Source organism: Pseudophryne corroboree, chromosome 5, assembly GCF_028390025.1.
Source record: "Pseudophryne corroboree isolate aPseCor3 chromosome 5, aPseCor3.hap2, whole genome shotgun sequence".
Lineage (NCBI taxonomy): Eukaryota > Metazoa > Chordata > Amphibia > Anura > Myobatrachidae > Pseudophryne > Pseudophryne corroboree.
In genome coordinates this window covers 149,458,186-149,483,740 of record NC_086448.1, presented here as the reverse complement: position 1 = coordinate 149,483,740, position 25,555 = coordinate 149,458,186, and the positions used below count along the sequence as shown (strand labels likewise).

Sequence of the window (25,555 nt, the reverse complement as noted above, 5' to 3'; positions counted from 1 at the left end):
TGAACAGAGTAAAAATTTGAATTCCTCCTTGGAGATCAGGTTGTCACTCAAAGCTTGACCCAAAAGGTCTTGGAGTTCCATCAGAAAAGCTGAAGTAGGATCTTTTGGCAAAATTCTGTAGAAATTATGATTATCCAACTGTCTTTTGGCTTCAGTGATATAGTCAGACCTATCCTGTATAATTAGTCCCCCCCCCCCCTTATCGGCTTGTTTGATCACAATTGTGCTGTCTTTTGTTAGTCTATGGATGGCTTGCTTCTCCCATTTATTGAGATTATTTGTTTTGTGTGTTTCTGGTGTCTTTGAGCATAGATTTTTGAATTCTTCTAAGGTAGTTTTATAAAAACTGTCTATGCTAGATCCCTTTGTTTTAATGGGGTAGAATTCCGACTTATTTCTCAACTTGTTTTTTATGCTGATATCAAACACTTTTTGGGGTTTTGCTAATTTTACTATTTTCCATTGTTTTAAATTGTTATGTTTGGATCGTGTATCCAATTTTTTTATTGAGGCCTAAACTTATGTCTTATTAAATTGAAGAACTTTTTTTCACTCAATCCTTCGCATTAGAATCACTATATAATACTTCCATTAGCGCTGCTATTTTTATTTTCTTGGTTTCCAGAAATAAACAGTCTGAAGTGATCGCAAGCTAGGAGTAGGTCTGGAGCTAATCTGAAACTGCGCAAATTATTTTTGTAGCCGCTCTGCAATCCTTTCGTTCGCATTTCTGCTAAGCTAAAATACACTACCAGAGGGCGGCAGCTTAGCGTTTGCACGGCTGCTAAAAACTGCTAGCGAGCAATCAACTCGGAATGACCCCCATATCTTGGATTTGGGACAAATTATACATACAGATGTGTCCTCATACACTACTGATACAGTCGCACCAAACAGCTGTTCTCGGCGCCGGGTCCTTGCGCTGATTGTCTTTTTTGTGCTAAAATGTGTCTTAGTCACAAATGAAAACAACAATTGGCTTCAAGAGATTGCACTGATTAATATGATATGGGAAACTTGTATATCTATGTGCGAGTATGTATATGTAAGTGCTACAATGCATTTTTCCATGCCAAGTTCCATTGTGCTTCGCATACAGACTAAGTCGCACACAGATATACAAGTTACTCATATCAAATTAATCAGTGCAGCAGTTTGTCGTATCCGTTTGCGACTAAGACACATTTTTGAGTGGTAAAGATGCAAAAAAGACACGTCACGTGGCGTATTGAGGCTAGGTGTATAAGGACACATCTGTATATTTTTTCCTATTTTCCTATTATAATGTAACACATGTATAATGATTTCATTAGAGACACTCATTTGGGTAACTTTCCCTTCCTCTGGATGAACACTACGTACGTAGTGGTTTGCGGCACTTGTGGAGTGAGGATACCAGTGAAATACGCAGCTTGTAATGAGAAGGGTGCAGATATCCCAGAGTGATTGGTTAGAACCAGCGTCCGCTTCACCGTACTCTGCAGGACAACGTCTGACCCAAAGTCCAGCAGCAGCTCTTCAGGCGACGGGGGAGACGTTTCACTCCTGCTACAGAGACACATATGAGTCAGTAAGAGATGCAACTGTTTAAAATCAAATTATAGTAAGAGTAAATTAAAAATAAAAATATGTAAACTGCTACATTTAAAATAGCAAACACTGTGTTATATATTTAAGCTACATTTTAATAGTTTACCAGTGACAAAAAACGCTACACACACAGTATAGAACTGTGGGGGCCTATCAAGCTGAAACATCACAACTTGTTTTTTATTCCATCCAATTATATATACACAGGCACAGTGTATCCGGAAATTATTCACAGCCCTTCACTTATTCCACATTTTCTTATGTTAGAGCCTTATTCCAAAATGGAATAAATTCATTTTTGCCCTCAAAATTCTACATAATACCTCATAATGTCAACGTGAAAAAAGTTTTTTTTAGATTTTTGCAAATTAATTAAAAATAAAAAATAAACGAAGAAATCACATGTACATAAGTATTCACAGACTTTGCCATGAAGCTAAAAATTGAGCTCAGGTGCATCCTGTTTCCACTGATCATCCTTGAGATGTTCCTACAGCTTAATTTGAGTCCACCTGTGATAAAGTCAGTTGATTGGACATGATTTGGCAAGGCACACACCTGTCTATATAAGGTCACACACTTGACAGTGCAGGGGTACTTGACAGTGCATGTCTGAGCACAAACCAAGCATGAAGTCAAAGGAATTGTCTGTAGACCTCAGAGACAGGATTGTCTTGAGGCACAAATTTGGGGAAGGGTACAGAAAAATATCTGCTGCTTTGAAGATCCCAATGAGCACAATTGCCTCCATCATCTGTAAATGGAAAAAGTTCGGAACCACCAGGACTCTTCCTAGAGCTGGCCGGCCGTCTATACTGAGCAATCGGGGTAGAAGGGCCCTAGACAGGGAGGTGACCAAGAACCCGATGGTCACTCTGTCAGAGCTACAGCATTCCTCTGTGGAGAGAGGAGGACCTTCCAGAAGGACAACCATCTCTGCATAAATCCACCAATCAGGCCTGTATGGTAGAGTGGCCAGACGGAAGCCACTCCTTAGTAAAAAGCACATGGCATCCCACCTGGAGTTTGCCAAAATGCACCCGAAGGACTCATGAGAAAAAAAATGCTCTGGTCTGATGAGACAAAGATTGAACTCTTTGGTGTGAATGCATAGTTTGAACCACAAACAAACAGAATTGGCTTGGCGCTAACAGCTAAATAGAAAGTGTGTGCATCGATCAACCATAAATTTAATTCAAAGAACACTCTGTTTCAATCGCAGCTGTTGAATGCATAGTTAGTGAGGTTGCAAAGAGGCAAAATGCCCATCGGGTTCAACCTGTATTCTGTGTTAAGCTGTTCATATTATAATGCACCTGCTGGAGTAATGGTTTAGTACCAATTGACAACTATGATTGTTACCACTCCCAGATATTAATGTCACTACGTTAAAAGCTATAGCCCTGGATACTTTTTCCAGTTAGAAATTTGTCCAGTCCGTTCTTAAATGCATTTACAGTCTGCCGTTTTTACCTTCTCTGGCAGGGAGTTCCAAATCTTTATTGCCCTTACCGTGAAGAACTCTTTCCTGCGTTGTGTACAGAATTTTCTCTCCTCTAGCCTCAGCGAGTGCCCACGTGTCCCATACAGAGTTCTTTTAATAAACAAATCCCTTGATAACTCCTTGTAATGACCCTTTACATATTTTAAGATATTAATATCTCCTTTTAGATGCCTCATTTCTAGTGTATACATATTTAACCTAGTAGTAAGCCTTTCCTCGTACTCCAGTGTCTCTAACCCTTTAATCAATTTAATAGTTTGCTTTTGAACTCATTTTAGTTCCCCAATATCTTTTTTATAATGTGGTGCCCAGAATATTCAAGATGTGGACGTACCCAGGGCCGGATCCAGAACAAAATGACAGGGGGGGGGGGGGGGCACCTCGATAGGGAAAGGCGCGGGGGGGGGGGGGGGGGGGGTCTTTGTGCGACCTCCTGGGATGGTGGGTGTGGCCTCACAGGGAATTCCGTACTCACAAGCCACAACCTTGTTTCATCACGCTGGGGGCATGGAGTACAGGTCTGGTGGGTGACAGGGTGAGTGTGCAATGACAGGTGTGGTGGGGGATAGGGACAGGTGTGGTGGGGGATGGGGTGAGTGTGCGGGCACTGGTCTGGTGGGGGACGGGGTGAGTGTCTATGGGGCAGATGTTGTGGGTGACATGGTGAGAGAGTCTGTAACCAGGACTGGGTAGAGCACCCCTACCTGCCCTTCAATGCCTACCTCACAGCACTCCCCCACTTCAATGCACTTCATCACATCACAGCTTCTCCAACACCATTGTTTTTAAATTACCTGCTTGTTGCCAGGGGTCTCATGCTCATTGCCAATGGTTTCATGCTCGTTGCCAGGGGTCTCATGTTCGTTGCCAGGTGTTTCATGCCCTTGGTTCCATGCTCATTGCCAGTGGTTTCATGCTCGTTGCCATCGGTTTCATGCTCATTGTCAGGGATTAGTGACACGTGGCAATGGGGCACTTTTATATCAGCTATATATCGGCACTTTATACCTAGTTGAAAGTGTCAGCAGAGGCCGGAGCAGGGGAGGGGGCCTTCACTAGTTGTGGAGAGAGTGCTGTGGGGCTCTGGCTGCCATGCGTCAGGAGGACGGGGATCGAGTGGGAAGCTCTGGCAGCAGGGCAGAGAGGAGGAAGCAGTGGGAGCTGCACGCTAGGATCTGCTGCAGCTGGGAGTCCGGGCTCACGGCTTCTGGTGCCGCGGCGTAGTATTTAAAAAAGGGAAATGAATTGGGGATGGCGGTGATTACACAGAAATAGATGGGGTGGGTGGCTCAAAGGCACATAGGGTGGTCAGAAGCACACAGGGTTAGGTGACTCAGAAGAACACATGGAATGAGGTGTCTGCGAACACAAGGGGAGGTGGGTTCAGATAAGCACATAGGGGAGACAGTTAGTGGCACACATGGAGCTGTGGGTGCCGAGGCACATATGGGGAGCAGTTCAGTGGCACACATAGGTAGGTAGGTCAGCGGCACAGGGGGGTTAGAGGACAACTGTGGGAGGGGGTAAGAGGCACACTAGTGAAGGTTCTGTGTGCCTCTAATACTGTACAAGCATGGGAGGAGGAAAATAATGGAGGAGAATTGGGTGGGGACACATGTAAGTAGAAGGAGTGCATCAGCAGAGGTAGTCTCTAAAGTAAAGGGTCCTATGAGAGGGTAGCCAGGGGGGGAAATAACTTCCATGCCCCCATATTATACTGGTAATGTAGCCTCTACTGAACACTGTCTGTGACAGTATGTCAGTGTGTCAGGCAGGGGGGCCGCAGCACTGATGGCCCGAAAGCAATCTACTACTTAGTCACAGAGGCCATAGCAGGGGAGGGGGCCTTCACTAGCTGTTCCGCCGAGATGAGGAGACGAGGTGCGGCTGCGGGAGAGAGTGCTGCGGGGCTCTGGCTGCCATGTGTGAGGAGGATGGGAAGCGCTGGCAGCAGGGTAGAGAGGAGGAAGCGGTGGGAGCTGCACGCTGGGAGTCCTGGTGTGATGACGACTTCCGGTGCGGCGGCAGTGTGTGGGGGGGGGGGGGTTGGGGGAGACGGTAGTGGGGACGGGAGCCAGGGAGCGCAGCACCGCAGCTCGGATCGGAAGAGAGATCCGATCTGTGGTGTGGCAGGGGTGCCAGGGGTACGTACATGCAACCTGCGGCCCCACAGCCCTTGCAGCTATAGTGATAATTGACAGGGGGGGGGGGCACGTGCCTGGGTGCCCCCCCTGGATCCGCCACTGGACGTACCAATGATTTGTACAGTGGCAGGATTACATCCTCGTGCCTTGTCTCAATGCCCCGTTTTATGCACGCAAGCACTTTACTTGCCTTGTTTGCTGCATTTTGACACTGTGTACTGTTATTAAGCCTATGATCTATGAGCACGCCCAAATCTTTTTCCACCACAGTTACCCCTATATTTTCCCCATTAAGAGTATAGGATGCATGTGTGTTTTTTGTCCCAAAATGCATAACTTTGCATTTTTCTATATTGAACCTCATTCCCCATTTAGACGCCCAGGTTTCAAGTTTAAATAAGTCATTCTGTAGAGACTCCACAATGCTTTCTAACTTCATTATCTTACACAGTTTAGTATCATCTGCAAAGATTGACACTGTTTTCCAGGCCTATTCCTAGATCGTTGATAAATATATTGAATAGTAGCGGGCCAAGTACGGACCCTTGTGGTATTCCACTGACTACTGATGCCCAGCTGGAGAACATTCCGTTGACCACTACTCATTGTACTCTGTTATCCAGCCAATTACCTGTCCATGTACAAATAGTATATCTTAGGCCAAGTTCCCTTAATTTGATGATCAGTCTCCTGTGAGGCACTGTATCGAAGGCTTTTGCAAAATCTAAATACACCACATCCACTGATTTTCCCTGGTCAAGATTCTCGCTCACTTCCTCGTAGAAGCTAATTAAGTTAGTTTGACATGATCTGCCCCTTACAAACCCATGCTGACTTTTGCTAATAATCTTATTAACCTGCAGATAATCCTCTATGCTATCCCAGGCAGCATGTTTGGGGGAAACCAAGCACCGCTCATCACCAGCCCAATACCATCCCTGAAGCATGGTGGTGGCAGCATCATTCTGTGGGGATGTTTTTCAGCGGCAGGAACTGGGAAACTAGTCAGGATAGAGGGAAAGATGAATGCAGCAATGACAGAGACACCAGAGAAATCCTGGATGAAAACCTGCTCCAGAGCGCTCTTGACCTCAGACTGGGGCGACGGTACATCTTTCAGCAGGACAAAGACCCTAAGCACACAGCCAAGATATCAAAGGAGTGACTTCAGGACAATTCTATGAATGTCCTTGAGTGGCCCAGCCAGAGCCCAGACTTGAATGCGATTGAATATCTCTGGAAAGATCTGAAAATGGCTGTGCACCAACGCTTCCCATCCAACCTGATGGAGCTTGAGAGGTGGGCGAAACAGCTCAAAGATAGGTGTGCCAAGCTTGTGGCATCATATTCAAAAAGACTTGGGGTTGTAATTGCTGCCAAATGTGCATCAACAAAGTATTGAGCAAAGGCTGTGAATACTTATGTACATGTGATTTCTTAGTTTTGTATTTTTAATAAATTTGAAAAAATCTCCCAAAAACTTATTTCGCGTTGTCATTATGGGGTATGGTGTGTAGAATTTTGAGGGGAAATTTTTTTTAATTTAATTTTGGAATAAGGCTTTAATACAGAGATTTTCAACCTTTTACAACTCGCGACACACTGAACAAGATCTAAATATTGCCAAGGCAGTAAGGCACACCATGTTTTTTACTCAAATATAATGGTGATGCATGGTGCAGTTGCATGCCCTATGATGTCATGTTGCAGCTTCTCCATAGGTAACGCCTGAGCCACATCTGAGAAAGCCAGAAGAGCCCAACACTGCCCGGGCCCAAAATTAGAACTGTCTCTGCAACCACTAAACCCACCAGTATTGATTGATCCATGGCCTCATTAGTGGCGGCACATTGGCGAGCCTGGCTCTACTTCTATGGCGGCACACCTGGAGACTGCTCAGGGCACACTAGTCTGCCACGGCACAGTGCCTGAAAAACACTGCTGTAGCATATGCAGAATCAGACCAATCAGAATATGTTTGTGATTTTCACAGATTTACTCCGAATTTTTAATTGTTTTGTCCTTAATTGAGGTTATCGCTGATACACTGTAACAGTAACAAACATCATAACAACAGTGGAAATTGGGTTCATACAAAGCCTTACATAGCCAAAGATAAATAGAGAAACCTTACAATAAAAATCTCTATATATAATAAAACTGTAACAGTTGTGTCTGTACATAGACTTTTTTTTTTTTTGAGAATTATACTTATAGGTATGGTTTATGGACCATCGAGACAAAAAAAAAAAAAAGTGAAATTTAGTCTGTCTGTCTGTCTGTACGTTCTGGCATCACACAAAAACTACTGTATGAATTTACTGTATATCGCATTTTCACTATTGTATAGCTAATACTCCTTTTCCACTAGCTCAAAAAACACGGGTAAATGCACGGGGGCGTGCATTTACCTGTGTTTTTTGCTAGTGGAAAAGGGTCACCCCGCAAAAACCCGGATCAAGTGTCCCGAGAATCCTATCCGGGTAACTACCTGGGTAGGACACGGGAATGATCCGGGTAGGGTAGTGGTGTAAACGGAAGCCGTGTCGATGCGACACGGCTTCCGCTTACACTGTATGGAAGGGCGACGCTGGGAGATCATGTGATCTCCCAGCACTGCCCCTCCCGCGTCACTAGCAGTGTCACCAACCCGACAATATGCGCAGTGGGAAAGGGGGCTGAGCACGGGCCGCAGCCGGGTAGCACCCGCGTCAGGCTCCCGGCTGCGACCCGTGCTCAGTAGGTGGAAAAGGGGTATTAGTGACCTAGAAAAGGACTGAGGTATGTACGATCTCCATCTGACATCAGGGAGAAGAACAATAAATGAAAAACCAGATGCTTGCAGTGTGCAGGAACCTCAAGTCCAAAATGGATGCGGTTATGTGACCGGCTTTCAGGAGACCGTCGATCACAATACCGGTGCCGGCATCCAGAACACTGACTAGCCCGCCATTTGGCATGCCGACCAACAGGGACTATTCCCAAATGTTGGTGCCCACGACACCCATAAAGTGGGAATAGAACCTGTGGCGAGCCCGCTGCGTGGCAAGTAGGGAGGCCAATCCCGGGCCGTTTTTTCAATCCCGGGATTCGGGATTGAAAAACGCTCAATCCCGGGATTCCCGGGATTGCAGTAGGGATCAGTGAAGAAGGGTGTAGGGAGCAGCGCTGGAGGGTAGGTGGTGGTGTGGGAGGGTGTAGGTAGCGGCGGGAAGGCAGGGGGGGTGTAGGTAGTGGTGCCGGAGGGTGTAGGTAGCTGGGCGGGAGGATGTAGGTAGCGGTGCGGGAGGGTGTAGGTAGCTGGGCGGGAGGATGTAGGTAGCAGTGCGGGAGGGTGTAGGTAGTGGGGAGGGTTGGTAGCGGCGCGGGAGGGAGGCTGGGTGTAAGTAATATCACTTACTATTAGGTGGACGGCAGCCATGGGCACACTGAACGCGGCGGCATTTCAAATGAAGCGCCGGCCGCCAGCCAACCAGAGCTGGCGGACCGGCAGCCAACCAGGGAAGCGGCCGCAGCAGTCGCTACTGATTGGCTGCCGCTGCTGCGGCAGCTTCCCTGATTGGCTGCCGGTCCGCCAGCTCTGATTGGCTGGCGGCCGGCGCCACATTTGAAGTATCGCCGCATTCAGTGTTTGTCTATGGCTGCCGCCCGCCTAATTGTAAGTAGTATTACTTACACACCCACCCTCCCGCACATGCGCAGTGTAATCCCGTGAATCCCGGGGATTGGATGCTCCAATCCCGGGATTCAAATCCCGGCATTTTTAGGCCCAAATCCCGGGATCCCGCCGATCCCGATCCCGGGATTGGCCTCCCTAGTGGCAAGCACAGCAAGCCCACAAGAGGCTTTGTTGCACTCGCCACGTCCCCACCGGCCATCTGACAGACGGGATTCCGTCGTCGGTATGGTGACCGGCAGTCTGCCAACCACTGGTCACCCGATACCAACCCATCCAAAATGACTATACAGTATGAGTGGAAGTTTTAAACTCCCTTAGTGCAGCTGGACTTCCCGCGTACAGCACTGCACTGACAGTTGGTGTTCCGGTCATGCTTCTGCGGAACGTGACCAATTTATACAACAGAACTCAACTTAAAGTGACTGCTCTGCAGAGGAACCTAATTGAGGGAGAGATTCTAACGGGATGTGGTGCAGGTGAGACTGTGTTTATACCATGTATACCCTTTATATTCATCAATTTTTTTCTTTTCAATCCAAGCCCCTGCAGTTCCTGTAAGCATCTGCTTCACTGTGATGATCAACAAGTCACAGGGGCAAACACTCAGGGCTGCAGGTGTAGATCTTAGGGCCAGCTGCTACAAGCATGGCAGAGGCGTCACTGTCACTGGTGACACCCGGAGGGGAGGGAGGTGATAATGCAGTGCGCAATGGTAGAAAGTGGGTGTGGTCTCATGGGTAGGGGCGTGGCCTCACTCCGGGTGCCCCGGGGGTCACGGGCTGCACCCAGGGACTAGTGTGTGTGTGTTGTGCTGGCTCCTGCACAGTGACAGGAGCTGGGTGCTGCATGTAATGTCACGGGGGGGGGGGGCAGATATATTAAGCCTGGAGAAGTGATAAAGCTGTGATAAAAGGAAGGTGATAACGCACTAGCCAATCAGCTCCTAACTGCCATTTTTCAAACTCGTAATGATTGGCTGGTGCATTATTACCTTCCACTTATCACTGCTTTATCACTTCTCCAGGCTTAATACATTTGCCCCAGTGTTTGGTATGCAGATAAATATTACTATGAATTTTTCACCTCTCACCTCATGTGAGAGGACTTGATGGGAGGAAGACCTGTTTGATGGGGACCAGCTACTGATTGCCCTGATATGCTTACTTGACCATCTTGTTCCACTTTCCACAGAATATCCCTTTAAAGGGGCTGTTCAATAATACTATGATCTCCCCTACACAGCAAATAGGTTGCCTCCGCTAGGACTTGTACTGTTTGTTATCTTAAGCCTTCAGCTGCAGGGGGCAGTGTGGCAGTGCTGCTCATAATGCAAGAAGAAGACAATGTGGGTCATTCTGACCCAATCGATCGCTGCAGTTTATCGCAGCGCAACGATCGGGTCGGATCTGCGCATGCGCCGGCGCATGCTGGACGCCCGACGGCTGTTGTACTGTAGCGATCACCTCTACCTGATTGACAGGCAGAGGCGGTCGCTGGGCGGGAGGGGGCTGGACGGCGGCGTCAAGCCGCCGTGCCACTGTGACCCCGGCAGCGAAGAGGTTCTCCCGGCCAGCCGCAGGAGCTGCGCTGGCTGGGAGTTACTCCTCAAATGCAAAAGCATCACCACTGTGCGATGCTTTTGCATTTCTGCAGGAGTGAGTGTGTGGGCGGGGGGGGCTTTACTGACATGCCCAGCGACGGGATGGTGTGAAAAAAGTGATCACACGGGCGATCGCAAGGTGATTGATAGGAAAAGGCCGTTTGTGGGTGGCAACCGTTTTACAGGAGTGTCCGGAAAAATGCAGGCAGGACCAGCCGTTTTCAGGGAGGGTGTCTGACGCCAGCTCCAGACCCGATCAGCAGGATTACATCGCAGAGGAAGAGTAAGTTCTGGGCTGAGCAGAGACTGCACACACTGATGTTTGTGCAGCTCCTCTACAAATGCGATTGCACACCTGCACAGACCTTTTCCCCTCCCCCTGTAGGCGGCGACTATCTGATCGCACCGCTGCAAAAAATGCACCCAAGCAATCAGGTCTGAATTACCCCCATAATTAGGAGGCTCATTGTCTGCTGATCAGGAAACAGTATTAGACACAAGAGTGGAAGAAACACGTGTACATCCTCACCTCTCTCCTACAGTAGGCAAGGAGTAGCTGACGTATAGACCTTGGGCTTTTGCGTTCACAGTCAAAACCAGAGGTTCCTTCATGTCTTCAACTAAGCAGCACATTGGCAGATCTTTCACTTCATCCTAAACACCACACCAATAGAACAGGTTATGGAGGGACTCCATGGAAATAGATCTCAGCAGCTTTCTAGCTAGGGTGTACGAGTGACAAACATTTAGGTAATGTACTGTTGCCCCTTATTAGTATTACAAATGTAGATAATAAACTGGCTCGTGACTCCATGTGCACATAGGTATGCCTGACTGTGCAACCAGTGAGGTGGTCACTTTCAGCGTCCATGCACGTTGTCATTTGAACGTCTTTATACTTCACTATCGGTAGCACCATTGAAGCATGCACTGACAGGCCTGCAACACTCCCTTAACACACACACTGGACATACATATAAAAGCCCAGGATTGGGCATGTATCTGCCTTCAGCTGCAATCATGTACGCAGCATCGCTACTGCCGTGGCTAGTCTGCGCGACCATAGACTCAATGTTTCTCATTATTGCGTTGGTGGTAATTTGCGATGGCTCCGGTGGGTGTCTATCTTTTTGCCTGGGCGACTGCTTCACTTTATGATGATTAGCAATTCTGCAGCCTGAGAGATTGTATGTGCATTTATACATGTTTTAGGCCCAGAGTTTAAGGTCTGCACAGCCTCCTTGTCCACTGTAATCTTTAAATAAAGGTGTGAAGGCTCCAAGCTCCTACAGAGCTATTAGCATCTATGACCATAGAGAGGAACATAACATTATGGATGTCTCTGGGCATAGAACACTCATGGGAAAGAACTACGGGCAGATTTTGAGATGAACACACAATGTCTGTGTTTGCGGGTAGCCATGGAAGCCTGATTTACTACCTTATGCTAATGCAATTCCCCAAAGGGCTAATGTGAGGCTGTAAGCGGAGAGCAGCACCATACACTTTTTTTGTTTTCCATCAACATCCACAACCATAGTCATTAGTTCCAACACTTGCACCTGCTCTATGCTGGGTGCAGGAGACCTGTCAGACACAGGTTCCCCTACTCTGTGCGCAACACTGAGAATAACATGGAAGTGTAGCTACACCCGTTACACTTCCATGACACTCCCATGTGACAGCACCGCTGCCACTCCAATATGCTCAATTCCACCAAGAGAGAACTGGCCAAGATCCGTCCGACTCAGATGCATGACTTCTGCGCGAGCACAATATGCTAAAACTTATTATTTGCGGCAATGAAAGGAGCTGCGACCACCTTAGAATGCAGTTTATGAGTGCCGCAAATAGGTAAGTGAGGATTGGAGGATGGGCAAAGATCTTTCTATAAAAGAAAGATTTCCTATGCAAAGTGTAAACATGAAAAGAGTATCTGTGCCACCCATATATTGAGGTTGGGTTATAATCTGGGCAAAGGAGGGGCGGAGGCAGGTTAAATTTTGCATTGGAGCCAAGAGGCCTTTAGACATCACTGTAGACATCTGGACAAACAATAGTATTGCAATTTAGGTAACTCACCAAGGTATGAAGGATCAGCGTCACGCACATCTCAGCCTCTTTATTAGGTCCTAACACACCACTTGATGGACTAACACTTGCCGCGCAAACACTAGAATGGCTTGCCAATAGCTGTAGAAAGTAGAACAATGAATAACTATTACTCAGACAACATATTTTGAATCCCCAAATCCTTTTTGCAGGTGTTGTGTGCACTGCCAACATTCACATTAGTGCATTTAGATGTTCACCAAAGTGCTCAGTTATACAGAGCACAATGTCCAAGTTTGGGGAAGAGCAGAAGTACACAATAGACATTGGGAAAAGTAGGAAGGAGTGTGGGCATTCTGTGTTTTGTGCAAAAACAAGATTTCATTTGAGTGAGATTATGGAAAGTATTTTGGGATGGAGAGGGTGCATTTTAGGAGTGTTCCTTGCTATACAAATGGTCCGCTTGGCCATTTCCGCTTAGCAAAAGTGCCCGATTTCTGCCCCAGCCCAGAGAAGGTGGAGACCAGGTCCACACCTATACTTTTTATGTGAAAATCTTGCATCTTTCAATGCCTAATTTGCCAATTTTTGAAGAACCAATTTTTGAAGAACCTGGCATGGGCAACCATGTAGAAATGCAGGAGACGTGGTGCCCTATCCACACATACACACCTGGTGTTCAAAGTAAGCATTGTACATAGGGAAGCGGGGCCACAATGATTCAATTCAATGTCACATAATCACATAATCTAGCTGCCAGACTGCCCACTTCACCCGGGAAATGGGAGGCATGCAGGAGAGTGGCGCTCTCTCTCAGGAATCTGGGAGAATCCCCAACATTTGGGATTTGGTAAGTATGTCCAATACACTGCAGTGCATCTCTATGTCAGCTTTGCCAAATGTAACCAAAACTTTACACGCAAAATAGTATCTCTGATATTCCTTCACTAATCTATTTAAACCATAAAAATGGGCAAGCAAGCAATATTTTACCAGTAACAAAAAAAAATTAATTTAGTGAAAGGGTTATTCCCAGGAGGTAAGATTCGGGATGCTTACAAACTGCATAACTCTCCACACACATACTGCAGGCACAGTTTTTGGAGATAATTCCTAAGAGCAGAGATTACAGGGGCACCATGATGTATGGCGTGCAGAACATCTAGGCTCACAGGTGCAAAAATAAAGTTCTGCACTGCGCTATGAGTTTTGCAACTTCCCATTACCATGTAGCACTGCAGGGGGAAAGATGTATTACCATTTACCTAGTTACATTTTCTCATGCGTCCTAGAGGATGCTGGGGACGACATTAAGACCATGGGGTATAGACATGATCCGCAGGAGACATGGGCACTCTAAAGACTTTTCATTGGGTGTGAACTGGCTCCTCCCTCTATGCCCCTCCTCCAGACCTCCGTTTTAGAAATGTGCCCAGGTCGACTGGATGCACTCTGAGGAGCGCTACTGAGTTTCACTGAAAAGACTTATGTTAGGTTTTTTATTTTCAGGGAGATCTGCTGGCATCAGACTCCCTGCTTCATGGGACTGAGGAGGCAGAAGCAGAACTAACGTCCTCAGAGTTTCATGGCTCTGCTTCTGGCTGACAGGACACCATTAGCTCATGAAGGGAACTGAACGCTAGCCGTGTCTAGATGCTCAATCCCACAGCATGCCGTCACCCCTCCTCACAGAGCCAGAAGTCAGAAAACAGGTGAGTATAAGAAGAATGATCTTCTATCAAGTAAGTGACGGCTGAGGTGCGGCGCGGCTGGCGGGAGCGCAGCGCGCCATTGCTGCCCACACACACAGGCACTACAGGGTGCAGGGCGTGGGGGGGCGCCCTGGGCAGCAAGAAAAATACCTCAAACTGGCTAAAAGGGGGCATAAGTTGCCACTGGCACAGCCCTACCCCCGCCAGTATAAATATTACTGTGTTTGTATGAGTGTAAGGACGCGCCATTACGGGGGTGGAGCTTCTTCCTCAGGCAGCCAGCACACTACTCAGCGCCATTTTCTCTCTCTCCTCAGGCTGCAGAGAACAAGCTGGTCCTCTCCTCCACTTCTGACAAGTACAGGATGCTATTAAGGGGGGGGCACAAAGCGATTGTGGTGCATTTGATAGTGTATATTACTATTTAAAAAGCGCTGTTAGGCTGTGGACATACTGTGTTCACAGGAAATACTGGAAATACTGGCGCTGGGATAGTGAACTGGCTGCTCCTATCCTGTGTCCCTCTGACAGATTTTACTGTGGGTCTGTCCCCAAAATAAGTCCCAGTGTGTCTGTGAGTGTGCTGTACACGTGTGAGGCATGTCTGAGGCAGGGAGTTCCTCCCCGTAGGAAGCCATTTTAGGGACACAGAGTTGTAATGTGGTGGCGCTACCGGCACACCAAGAGGCTGCATGGGTGAAAGAGATACGTGACAGTATGCATCTGATTAACCGTAGATTAGATAAGTCTGAATCTAAGAAAGAAAAAAGGAAATGACTGATTGCGCTATATTACCAGGTGCGTATATGAATAAAGGCACATTTGAAATATACCTCTCTGTTTTTTTTAATTCAAAGAATCACAGATATAAATATATAAAAACACAATATGCATGCATATTCAATATGAGCTAACTTAAAAACTCTAACACTAATTCTATGTTTAAGCATCCAGTGTAAAAATCTGTTTTAGCAGCAGTTTTATTTTTTCCACTGCTGTATACAAATAACTGATATTCCCGCAACAATAAATGATGTTTTTCCCAATATATTGGGACTCAGACCTCTGAGTAGAGACACAGTTCCTGTTTGTGTGCTGTCCCACAGTTTATGTACTGTCAATTTAAGACAAGTGAGTGCTGCTTACAGCCGCAGCCATGAGCACGGACGTGCTGGGGAGATCCTCGCTGTGCACAGCGGCGTATATAGCTCTCCTCTCTCCCGTCTCTCTTTAGCGATGGTAGCGGTTTAAATTATCTCCACCCCTCGTCGTGCTGGAGCCGCTTGTATACGGACGTGTGCAGGGCAGACCCTCCACCTGGCTGACCGCGTCTCCTCCGATTGTGGCTCAACCGGTGCAGCAGGTGTGTAGATTCTCGTCGGTTGTCCTTAGCTCTCAGCCCAGCGGGGCAGATCCAAATGTGGGGTGTCTCTTGTCAGGGTGAACAGCAGATCCTCTAACGCGTTTCGCACACAGGTGCTTTTTCAAAGAGTAATGTGCTTTCTATTCCAATACCTTTATATACCTGATCACCCTGATTGGGCATTTTTCCTATTGGTCCAGGTCAAGACACAGGTGTGTTATATCATTAGCATTCTGCTTTATACTGCTCTGTCTTAACCTGATTTGCATAGCTGGGACACTTTTAATTAATATCAAGCTTTAAAAAAAATACCTACATATAACATAGTGCTACAAACGTTTATCAAGGAGAGATGCAATTAATTTCACATCTAATTGTGTTAGGGTCTCCTGCCCTGTGCTGCCACGTCGTCATGGCAAACGGGAGACAAGTGCTAGTGGAGTAACCTGAGCGCAGCTGATACTCCGGTTCGGGTCTTTTGCTGTGCAGTGGTTATAGGCTCTGTGCACGGCAGGGGATCCGGTGCTGGTTTTTGTGCTCACAGTCTGTGAGGTCTGAGTGGGGCGTGGACAGCACCTGCTTTATAAGGCCTCTTTTCAGGGTAAGCAGATGCTGCTGAATCTTTGTTGGTTAGTCAGTTCATGAAAGTTAGCCAGTACTGTGTAGCTTTGTATTTGTTTGTTGCTTACTGCAAATAGGCCTGGGGATTTGGTATTACACTCTGCCAATCCAGACCTAGCAGTAAGACTGGAGTCAGTCGTTTAGCTTGCTGGGGTTCTGTTACTACTCTGTGAACTTAGCAAGTTTGCGGCTGTATTCTAAGACTTGCCTGTCTAATCCTGTCTCACTGTGCTAGGTGTCAGGGGTCAGTTTAGTGGCAGTAAGCTAAAACCTGTGCACTGCAAGTGAGAATTAGGATTGTGGAGATTCTCCTTGTGTCTATCATTCCATCTCTGACCAAGGAGTTTACTGCCACACCCGTTGGTAACCCTTTAGGGTTTTGCTGTTGCCCTTAGCAACAGCATTTCGGGTTCTCTACGTATTAAAACACAACATCTTGCTTTTCCATCTGAGCAGTTCTCATACAAGGGAGATACCCAGTTCCTTAGCCTCTGGGCTTCTCTGTTCACTTTGTGTGTATTTTGTTACCCTATCACCTTCTGTGTACATTATGTCATATCCCCCAGTTTGTCTGTGAGTCCATCTGTTTTGCATAACAGTTCAAACACCAGTACATTCCTGCAGACACTGGAGTGCATAACAGTTCTGACACCAGTACTTTCCTGCAGGCACTGGTGTGCATAACAAATTGTTTATAAACCAAAGATTAAAAAATAAAAATACAAAAATATATATGTATCATAATTCCAGGTCTAGCTCACCCGGGACTCAAACTCTAGACCCCATTCATAGTAAACCAAAGCTCTAACCACTATCCTAATGAATGCTCTCAATTTCTTTAGAATATTTCTCGATCTATATTGACTTAATTATCCTTATATTGTATTCATTATGAGACATTTCATATAGCTTGAAACATTCTTAGTTTAATATACAGACATTTTATACGAGACATCCTATAATATATTCAGACCAGGCTTGTTGCCTATTGCAGAAGAATAATTATAAATCCTTGTAAATATTGAAAATACTATTAGAAATCACTATGTGTAAACTAAACAATTCATATATATATATACACAGCATGTATTTGCCTAGTTCGACCTTATTATGTATTCATTTTTAGCTAAAATAGCCAAAGAATTTCTTCATTTAATGTATACGACATCATATAATGTATTATAACCGGACATACTGTCCATCGGGAAAATATTGATTATAAATCCTTATGAATATAGGGAGTACTTTTTTTGAAAATCAAGTGGATACAGCGGGACAAGTTTTTATGCATAAATAAATTAAGCACATATATCCACCTCACTCAGGGATTGAACTCCAAACTGAGTCCACACTAAACCCCTGTCTTAACCACTTTGCCACAACAGCTTGTGATTCTGGTGTGGCTTTTTCTTTTATCTGTATCTTCTATAATTTTCATCTTTCAAGTTATCTCTTTCTATACAGGGCAAAATGACTACTCGAAAATGGCTGACTGATTGAAACTTCAAATTTTAATGTACATTCTAGTAATCTTGGAACATGCCTGCATACACTCCGTATCCAACACCCACAGGGCACACACAATCACATTGTTCTAGCTGGTACGAGGGTCCAAACTTATGGGCCCCCATGTTTTTGATATATCAGCTAGGTGTATTTGTGTGATCACCCTACCCTTTCATGTAGACCCAATTCGTCAACTCTTACTTGGGACTATTTTACTGAGCCACCCTATTTCTTCCCCCCACAAGAGTTATATCAGAAAGCGGTAATCTAACTTTCTATCTCCCTAGCTAAGGGATTTTCTTTCTTACCTACATAACAGATTCAAAATCAATATTTTCATTTAACCCATATGGGTGAATAGTTTTTAATTTAAAGATCCAAAGTGCTTCTTTAGAACTAAGGTTTCTAAATCTGTCTCCCCCTCTTTTTGTGTTTTTAATATGTTGTACCCCCATTACTGTGAGGCCCTCAATGTGTCCTCCATGTTCTTCCGCAATGTGTCTAGACACACTGTGGAATGGGTACTTCTTCATGATATTCAATCGATGCTCTAGGAATCTGGTTTTGAGTGCTCTAGTGGTTCGACCCACATATTGTAGTCCACATTGGCACTGTAACACATATATGCAGTAGACTGAATTGCAATTAATAAATTCCTCAATTCTGAAGACCTCTTTATTAACGTGTGACCTTATTTCTGTGACTTTGTTCTTCATAAAACTACATGTGATAGAGTTGGTTTTTCCACATCTATGGCAACCTGTGAGATTTGTAGTGGACAACCATGTTTTTTAAGCTTCTAGTTTATCCATACTTTTTAACATACTTGGTGCTAAATATGATTTTCAATTTCTATTTTTCTGAAAGATTACTTTCAACTGCGCTTGTATGACTTTCTGTAGAACATGATCTTGCTGCAAAATGCCAAAAAAAATTGTTAAGGTTTTTTTAATTTCCCCAGATTTATTATTATATTTTGACATAAAGAATAACTGTGATTGTTTGTCTATAGAGTCCTTAGAATCCATATTTTTTTCTGTTTGGACTGTAGAAGTGTATTCCTATCCAGATTTATACTTTTTGTATATGCAAATTCTAATAAGGACTTAGGATATCCTCTCTTTTCAAAATCTTCAAGCATAATGTTGGACTGTTTTATATACATATCCTTATTAGTACAATTTCTATGTAGACGATTAAATTGACTCTGTGGTACATTTCTCAACCAAGGTTTGTAGTGTCCACTTGAATAGTGTAAAAAGTTATTAGTGTCTACTGCCTTTCTGTAATTTGTTGTAATGATGTTTGAGTTATCCGAGGAAATAGTCAAATCCAAGAAATTAACTGAGTTCTGATCCAAACAATGAGTGAATTTTAAATTATAATCATTAGTGTTAAGATAAGTGACAAACTCAGAAACCAATTGTGCACCACCATCCCAAATTATAAGCAAATCATCTATGTACTGGCCATAGTACACCAGGTTCGCGCTGAAGGGACCCTTCCAAATGTGTTCTTCTTCAAACCTTCCCATATATAAATTAGCAAAGCTGGGCTCGAACCTGGTGCCCATGGCCGTACCCACCAGCTGTAAATAAAACGTGTCCTCAAACAAAAATAATTGTGAGTCAAAATAAAAGTGATGGAATCTAGTATAAATCTTCTAAGTTTATCCGAAATCTCTACATCGGTGTTTAAATAGAATGCTATAGAGTTTACACCCAATTGATGTGCTATATGTGTGTACAGCGCCTGTACGTCAAGTGAAAGAAATATACAACTTGACTTCCATTCCATATTCTTTAGAATGTTAATCAAATGCATAGTGTCCCGCATGTGTGATCTTAGATTTGTCACATGTTTCTGCAAAAAATAATCAATAAACTGTGAAAGGTTGGAAGTGAGGGCCCCAATACCAGAAATTATAGGTCTCCCGGGGGGTGTTGTGAGTGATTTATGGATTTTTGGAATGTGGTAAAATATTGGTGTGATAGGGAATTTAATAAACAAAAATAAGAACTCATCTTTAGAGATAATTTCTATAGAAAGTCATACACCCGCAGTTGAAAGTAATCTTTAAGAAAAATAGAAATTTAAAATCATATTTAGCACCAAGTATGTTAAAAAGTATGGATAAACTAGAAGCTAAAAAAACATGGTTGTCCACTACAAATCTCACAGGTTGCCATAGATGTGGGAAAACCAACTGTATCACATGTAGTTTTATGAAGAACAAAGTCACAGAAATAAGGTCACACGTTAATAAAGAGGTCTTCAGAATTGAGGAATTTATTAATTGCAATTCAGTCTACTGCATATATGTGTTACAGTGCCAATGTGAACTAAAATATGTGGGTCGAACCACTAGAGCACTCAAAACCAGATTCCGAGAGCATCGATTGAATATAATGAAGAAGTACCCATTCCACAGTGTGACTAGACACATTGCGGAAGAACATGGAGGACACATTGAGGGCCTCACAGTAATGGGGGTACAATATATTAAAAACACAAAAAGAGGGGGAGAAAGATTTAGAAACCTTAGTTCTAAAGAAGCACTTTGGATCCTTAAATTAAAAACTATTCACCCATATGGGTTAAATGAAAATATTGATTTTGAATCTTTTATGTAGGTAAGAAAGAAAATCCCTTAGCTAGGGAGATAGAAAGTTAGATTACCGCTTTCTGAAATAACTCTTGTGGGGGGAAGAAATAGGGTGGGTCAGTAAAATAGTCCCAAGTAAGAGTCGACGAATTGGGTCTACATGAAAGGGTAGGGTGATCACACAAATACACCTAGCTGATATATCAAAAACATGGGGGCCCATAAGTTTGGACCCTCGTACCAGTTAGAACAATGTGATTGTGTGTGCCCTGTGGGTGTTGGATACGGAGTGTATGCAGGCATGTTCCAAGATTACTAGAATGTACATTAAAATTTGAAGTTTCAATCAGTCAGCCATTTTCGAGTAGTCAATTTGCCCTGTATAGAAAGAGATAACTTGAAAGATGAAAATTATAGAAGATACAGATAAAAGAAAAAGCCACACCAGAATCACAAGCTGTTGTGGCAAAGTGGTTAAGACAGGGGTTTAGTGTGGACTCAGTTTGGAGTTCAACCCCTGAGGTGGATATATGTGCTTAATTTATTTATGCATAAAAACTTGTCCCGCCGTATCCACTTGATTTTCAAAAAAAGTACTCCCTATATTCATAAGGATTTATAATCAATATTTTCCCGATGGACAGTATGTCCGGTTAGAATACATTATATGATGTTGTATACATTAAATGAAGAAATTCTTTGGCTATTTTAGCTAAAAATGAATACATAATAAGATCGAACTAGGCAAATACATGCTGTGTATATATATATGAATTGTTTAGTTTACACATAGTGATTTCTAATAGTATTTTCAATATTGACAAGGATTTATAATTATTCTTCTGCAATAGGTAACAAGCCTAGTCTAAATATATTATAGGATGCCTCGTATAAAATGTCTGTATATTAAACTAAGAACGTTTCAAGCTATGTGAAATGTCTCATAATGAATACAATAGAAGGATAATTAAGTCAATATAGATCGAGAAATATTCTAAAGAAATTGTGAGCATTCATTAGGATAGTGGTTAGAGCTTTGGTTTACTATGAATGAGGTCTAGAGTTTGAGTCCCGGGTGAGCTAGACCTGGAATTATGATACATATATATTTTTGTATTTTTATTTTTTAATCTTTGGTTTATAAACAATTAGATGTGAAATTAATTGCATCTCTCCTTGATAAACGTTTGTAGCACTATGTTATATGTAGGTATTTTTTATATGCTTGATATTAAATAAAAGTGTCCCAGCTATGCAAATCAGGTTAAGACAGAGCAGTATAAAGCAGAATGCTAATGATATAACACACCTGTGTCTTGACCTGGACCAATAGGAAAAATGCCCAATCAGGGTGATCAGGTATATAAAAGGTATTGGAATAGAAAGCACATTACTCTTTGAAAAAGCACCTGTGTGCGAAACGCGTTAGAGGATCTGCTGTTCACCCTGACAAGAGACACCCAACATTTGGATCTGCCCCGCTGGGCTGAGAGCTAAGGACAACCGACGAGACTCTACACACCTGCTGCTCTGGTTGAGCCACAATCGGAGGAGACGCGGTCAGCCAGGTGGAGGGTCTGCCCTGCACACGTCCGTATACAAGCGGCTCCAGTATGCCGAGGGGTGGAGATCATTTAAACCGCTACCACCGCTAAAGAGAGACGGGAGAGAGGAGAGCTATATACGCCGATGTGCACAGCGAGGATCTCCCCAGCACGTCCGTGCTCACGGCTGCGGCGGTAAGCGGCATTCACTTGTCTTAAATTGACAGTACATAAACTGTGGGACAGTACACAAACAGGAACTGTGTCTCTACTCAGAGGACTGAGTCCCAATATATTGGGAAAAACATCATTTATTGTAGCGGGAATATCAGTTATTTGTATACAGCAGTGGAAAAAATAAAACTGCTCCTAAAACAGATTTTTACACTGGATGCTTAAACATAGAATTAGTGTTAGAGTTTTTAAGTGAGCTCATATTGAATATGCATGCATATTGTGTTTTTATATATTTATATCTGTGATTCTTTGAATTAAAAAAAACAGAGAGGTATATTTCAAATGTGTCTTTATTCATATACGCACCTGGTAATATAGCGCAATCAGTCATTTCCTTTTTTCTTTCTACATTTTTGGGTTTTGAGGAAGGAGAGCAAGCTAGCCCCCTACTTCATAATCAAATTTAGCTGTACGAACACAAGTACAGCTGGACTGAGGCTGCAGCTTAAATTACGCTAAAAATTAAGGATATTGATTAGTATAAATCGATGAGCGCCTGGATCAGTGTTGTCCAGAGTCACGTTCCCCCCTTCACACGAACTAAATGCTCTGTTTGAAGGGATGTGGGTGAATCCTGATAAAAGATTTCGTATTCCCAAAAGGATTCACGTAGCTTACACTTTCCCGGCTGAGGACAGGAAAAAATGGGAGTCACCCCCTGTGTTAGACAGTGCACTTTCCAGGTTGACAAAGAAGGTAATTCTCCCTGCTCCTGGCATGGCTTCTCTTAAAGAGCCGGCAGACCGCAAAATGGAAACGACATTGAAATCCATTTATGTTACCAATGGCACACTGATTAGGCCCACTATTGCCTGCGCATGGGTGAGTTGCGCTATTGAAAAATGGTCAGAAAGCGTGTCATCAGGAATTGACACGATTGATAAAGATGAGATACTCCTTAAGTTAGGGAATATCAAGGACACTGTCGCCTACATGCTGGAAGTAATGAAGGATATTGGACTCTTGAGTTCACAGGCCGCTACCATGGCAGTATCGGCTAGGCGGGCGTTGTGGATTCGCCAGTGGAACGCGGATGCAAATTGCAAAAGAAACATGGAGACTCTCCCATATAAAGGTGAGGCCTTATTTGGCGATGGCCTGGATGCGTTAGTCTCGGCGGCTACCGCAAGTAAGTCGACATTTTTGCCCTCTGTGCCTGCACCGGCAAAAAAGATCTATCACCCGCAAATGCAGTCCTTTTGACCCAATAAATACAAAAAGACGAGAGGTTCCCCCTTCTATGCAGGCAGGGGAAGGGGAAAGAAGCCCACAGTGGCAACAGGTTCCCAAGAGCAGAAGTCTACCCCTACTTCTGCCAAATCCCCAGCATGACGCTGGAGCTCCCTTGCGGGAGGCCGCTCGGGTGGGGGCACATCTCAGACTCTTCAGCCAGGATTGGATTCTGTTTGGCCTGGATTCCTGGGTATTGCAAATAGTATCCCAGGGGTACAAACTGGAGTTTCAAGACGTTCCCCATGCCGATTTTTCAAATCGACCTTGCCAGTTTCTCCGTCAGAAAGAGAAGCAGTAACAGCAACAATCCAAAAATTATGTCAAGACCAGGTCGTAGTCCTGGTACCGTTGTCACAACAAGGGAGGGTTTTTTATTCAAGCCTCTTTGTGGTTCCGAAGCCGGACGGCTCGGTCAGACCGATCCTAAATCTAAAGGATCTGAATGGTTACCTAAAAAGTTTCAAGTCTGGAGGAGGGGGACTACTTGGTGTCGGTGGACATAAAGGATGCTTACCTGCATGTTCCCATTTATCCTCCTCACCAGGTTTACCTGAGATTCGCGGTTCAGGATTGCCATTACCAATTCCAGACATTACCTTTCGGTCTCTCCACGGCGCCGAGGGTATTCACCAAGGTGATGGCGAAGATGATGGTTCTCCTTCGTCAGAAAGGCGTCAATATAATTCCTTATCTGGACGACCTCCTGATAAAGGCGAGATCCAGGGAGCAGTTGTTAGAAAACATATCACTCTCGCTGTCAATACTCCAACAACACGGGTGGATCATAAATTACCCAAAGTCACAGTTGGAACCGACAACAAGGTTGTCTTTCCTCGGGATGATTCTGGACACAGAAGTTCAGAGAGTATTTCTTCCGCTGGAAAAGGCTCTGGAAATCCAGAAAATGGTAAAACAGATATTGAAACCATCAAGTGTGTCGATCCATCAGTTCATTCGGTTGTTGGGGAAGATGGTGGCGGCTTACGAGGCCATAAAGTTTGGCAGGTTCCATGCCAAAGTATTCCAGTGGGACCTGTTGAACAAGTGGTCGGGGTCACACCTACACATGCACAGATAGATAATCCTGTCATCAAAAAACAGGATTTCGCTAGTGTGGTGGTTACACAGCTCTCACCTACTAGAGGGACGCAGGTTCGGGATTCAGGACTGGGTCCTGGTAACCACGGATGCAAGTCTCCGAGGCTGGGGAGCAGTCTCTCAGGGAGAAAACTTCCAGGGACGTTGGTCACAACAAGAAGCCTACCTTCACATAAACGTTCTGGAGCTAAGAGCCATTTACAACGGCCTTCAACAAGCGGTACATCTTCTTCAAGACCGTCCCGTGCAGATCCAGGCGGACAATGTAACAGCAGTCGCATACATAAACAGGCAGGGCGGAACGAAAAGCAGAGCAGCAATGGCAGAGGCGACAAAAATCCTCCACTGGGCAGAAAAACATCTACAAGCTCTGTCGGCAATATTCATTCCGGGAGTAGACAACAGGGAAGCAGACTTCCTCAGCAGACACGATCTCCATCCAGGAAAGTGGAGCCTCCACCAAGAAGTCTTCGCAGAGGTGACAAGTCTTTGGGGAGTTCCTCAAATAGACATGATGGCGTCCCGTCTCAACAAGAAGCTTCAGAGATACTGTTCCAGGTCGAGAGACCCTCAATCAGTAGCAGTGGATGCACTGGTGACCCAGTGGGTGTTTCCGTCAGTGTATGTCTCCCTCCACTTTCGCTGATCCCAAAAGTACTCAGGATCATAAGAAAAACAAGGGTTCGAGCAATCTTCATTGCCCCAGACTGGCCAAGGAGGGCTTGGTACCTAGATCTTCAGCAGTTACTCATAGGAGATCCTCTGCCTCTTCCTCCTCGAGAGGACCTGCTGCAGCAGGGGCCGTGTGTCTACCAAGACTTACCGCGGCTACGTTTGACGGCATGGCTGTTGAGCGCCGTATCCTAGCCAGGAAGGGTATTCCCGAAGTCATCCCCACCCTTATTCAGGCCAGAAAGGGAGTAACGTCGAAACATTACCACCGTATTTGGAGAAAATATGTATCTTGGTGTGAATCCAAGAAAGCTCCTACGGAAGAGTTTCATTTAGGACGTTTTCTCCATTTTTTGCAGGATGGTGTGGAGGCGGGCTACCGATTGGCATCAATC

The 25,555-nt window shown here is 44.7% G+C and overlaps 1 protein-coding gene across 5 annotated transcripts in view; it reads right to left on the bottom strand.

The window, feature by feature from the left end:
- The window catches only part of DLEC1 (DLEC1 cilia and flagella associated protein), a 247,281-nt gene that overhangs the window by 65,387 nt on the left and 156,339 nt on the right, over positions 1-25,555 (bottom strand). For 4 of the 5 annotated variants that reach the window (XM_063921795.1, XM_063921794.1, XM_063921796.1 and 1 more), the window contains exons 23-25: positions 12,600-12,710; positions 11,047-11,171; positions 1,363-1,548 (exon numbers count right to left, since the gene is read on the bottom strand). In XM_063921795.1, coding sequence (XP_063777865.1) covers positions 1,363-1,548; positions 11,047-11,171; positions 12,600-12,710 — 422 coding nt within the window. The remainder of the gene's footprint in view (positions 1-1,362; positions 1,549-11,046; positions 11,172-12,599; positions 12,711-25,555) is intronic. The other variant, XM_063921797.1, reaches the window with a different exon arrangement.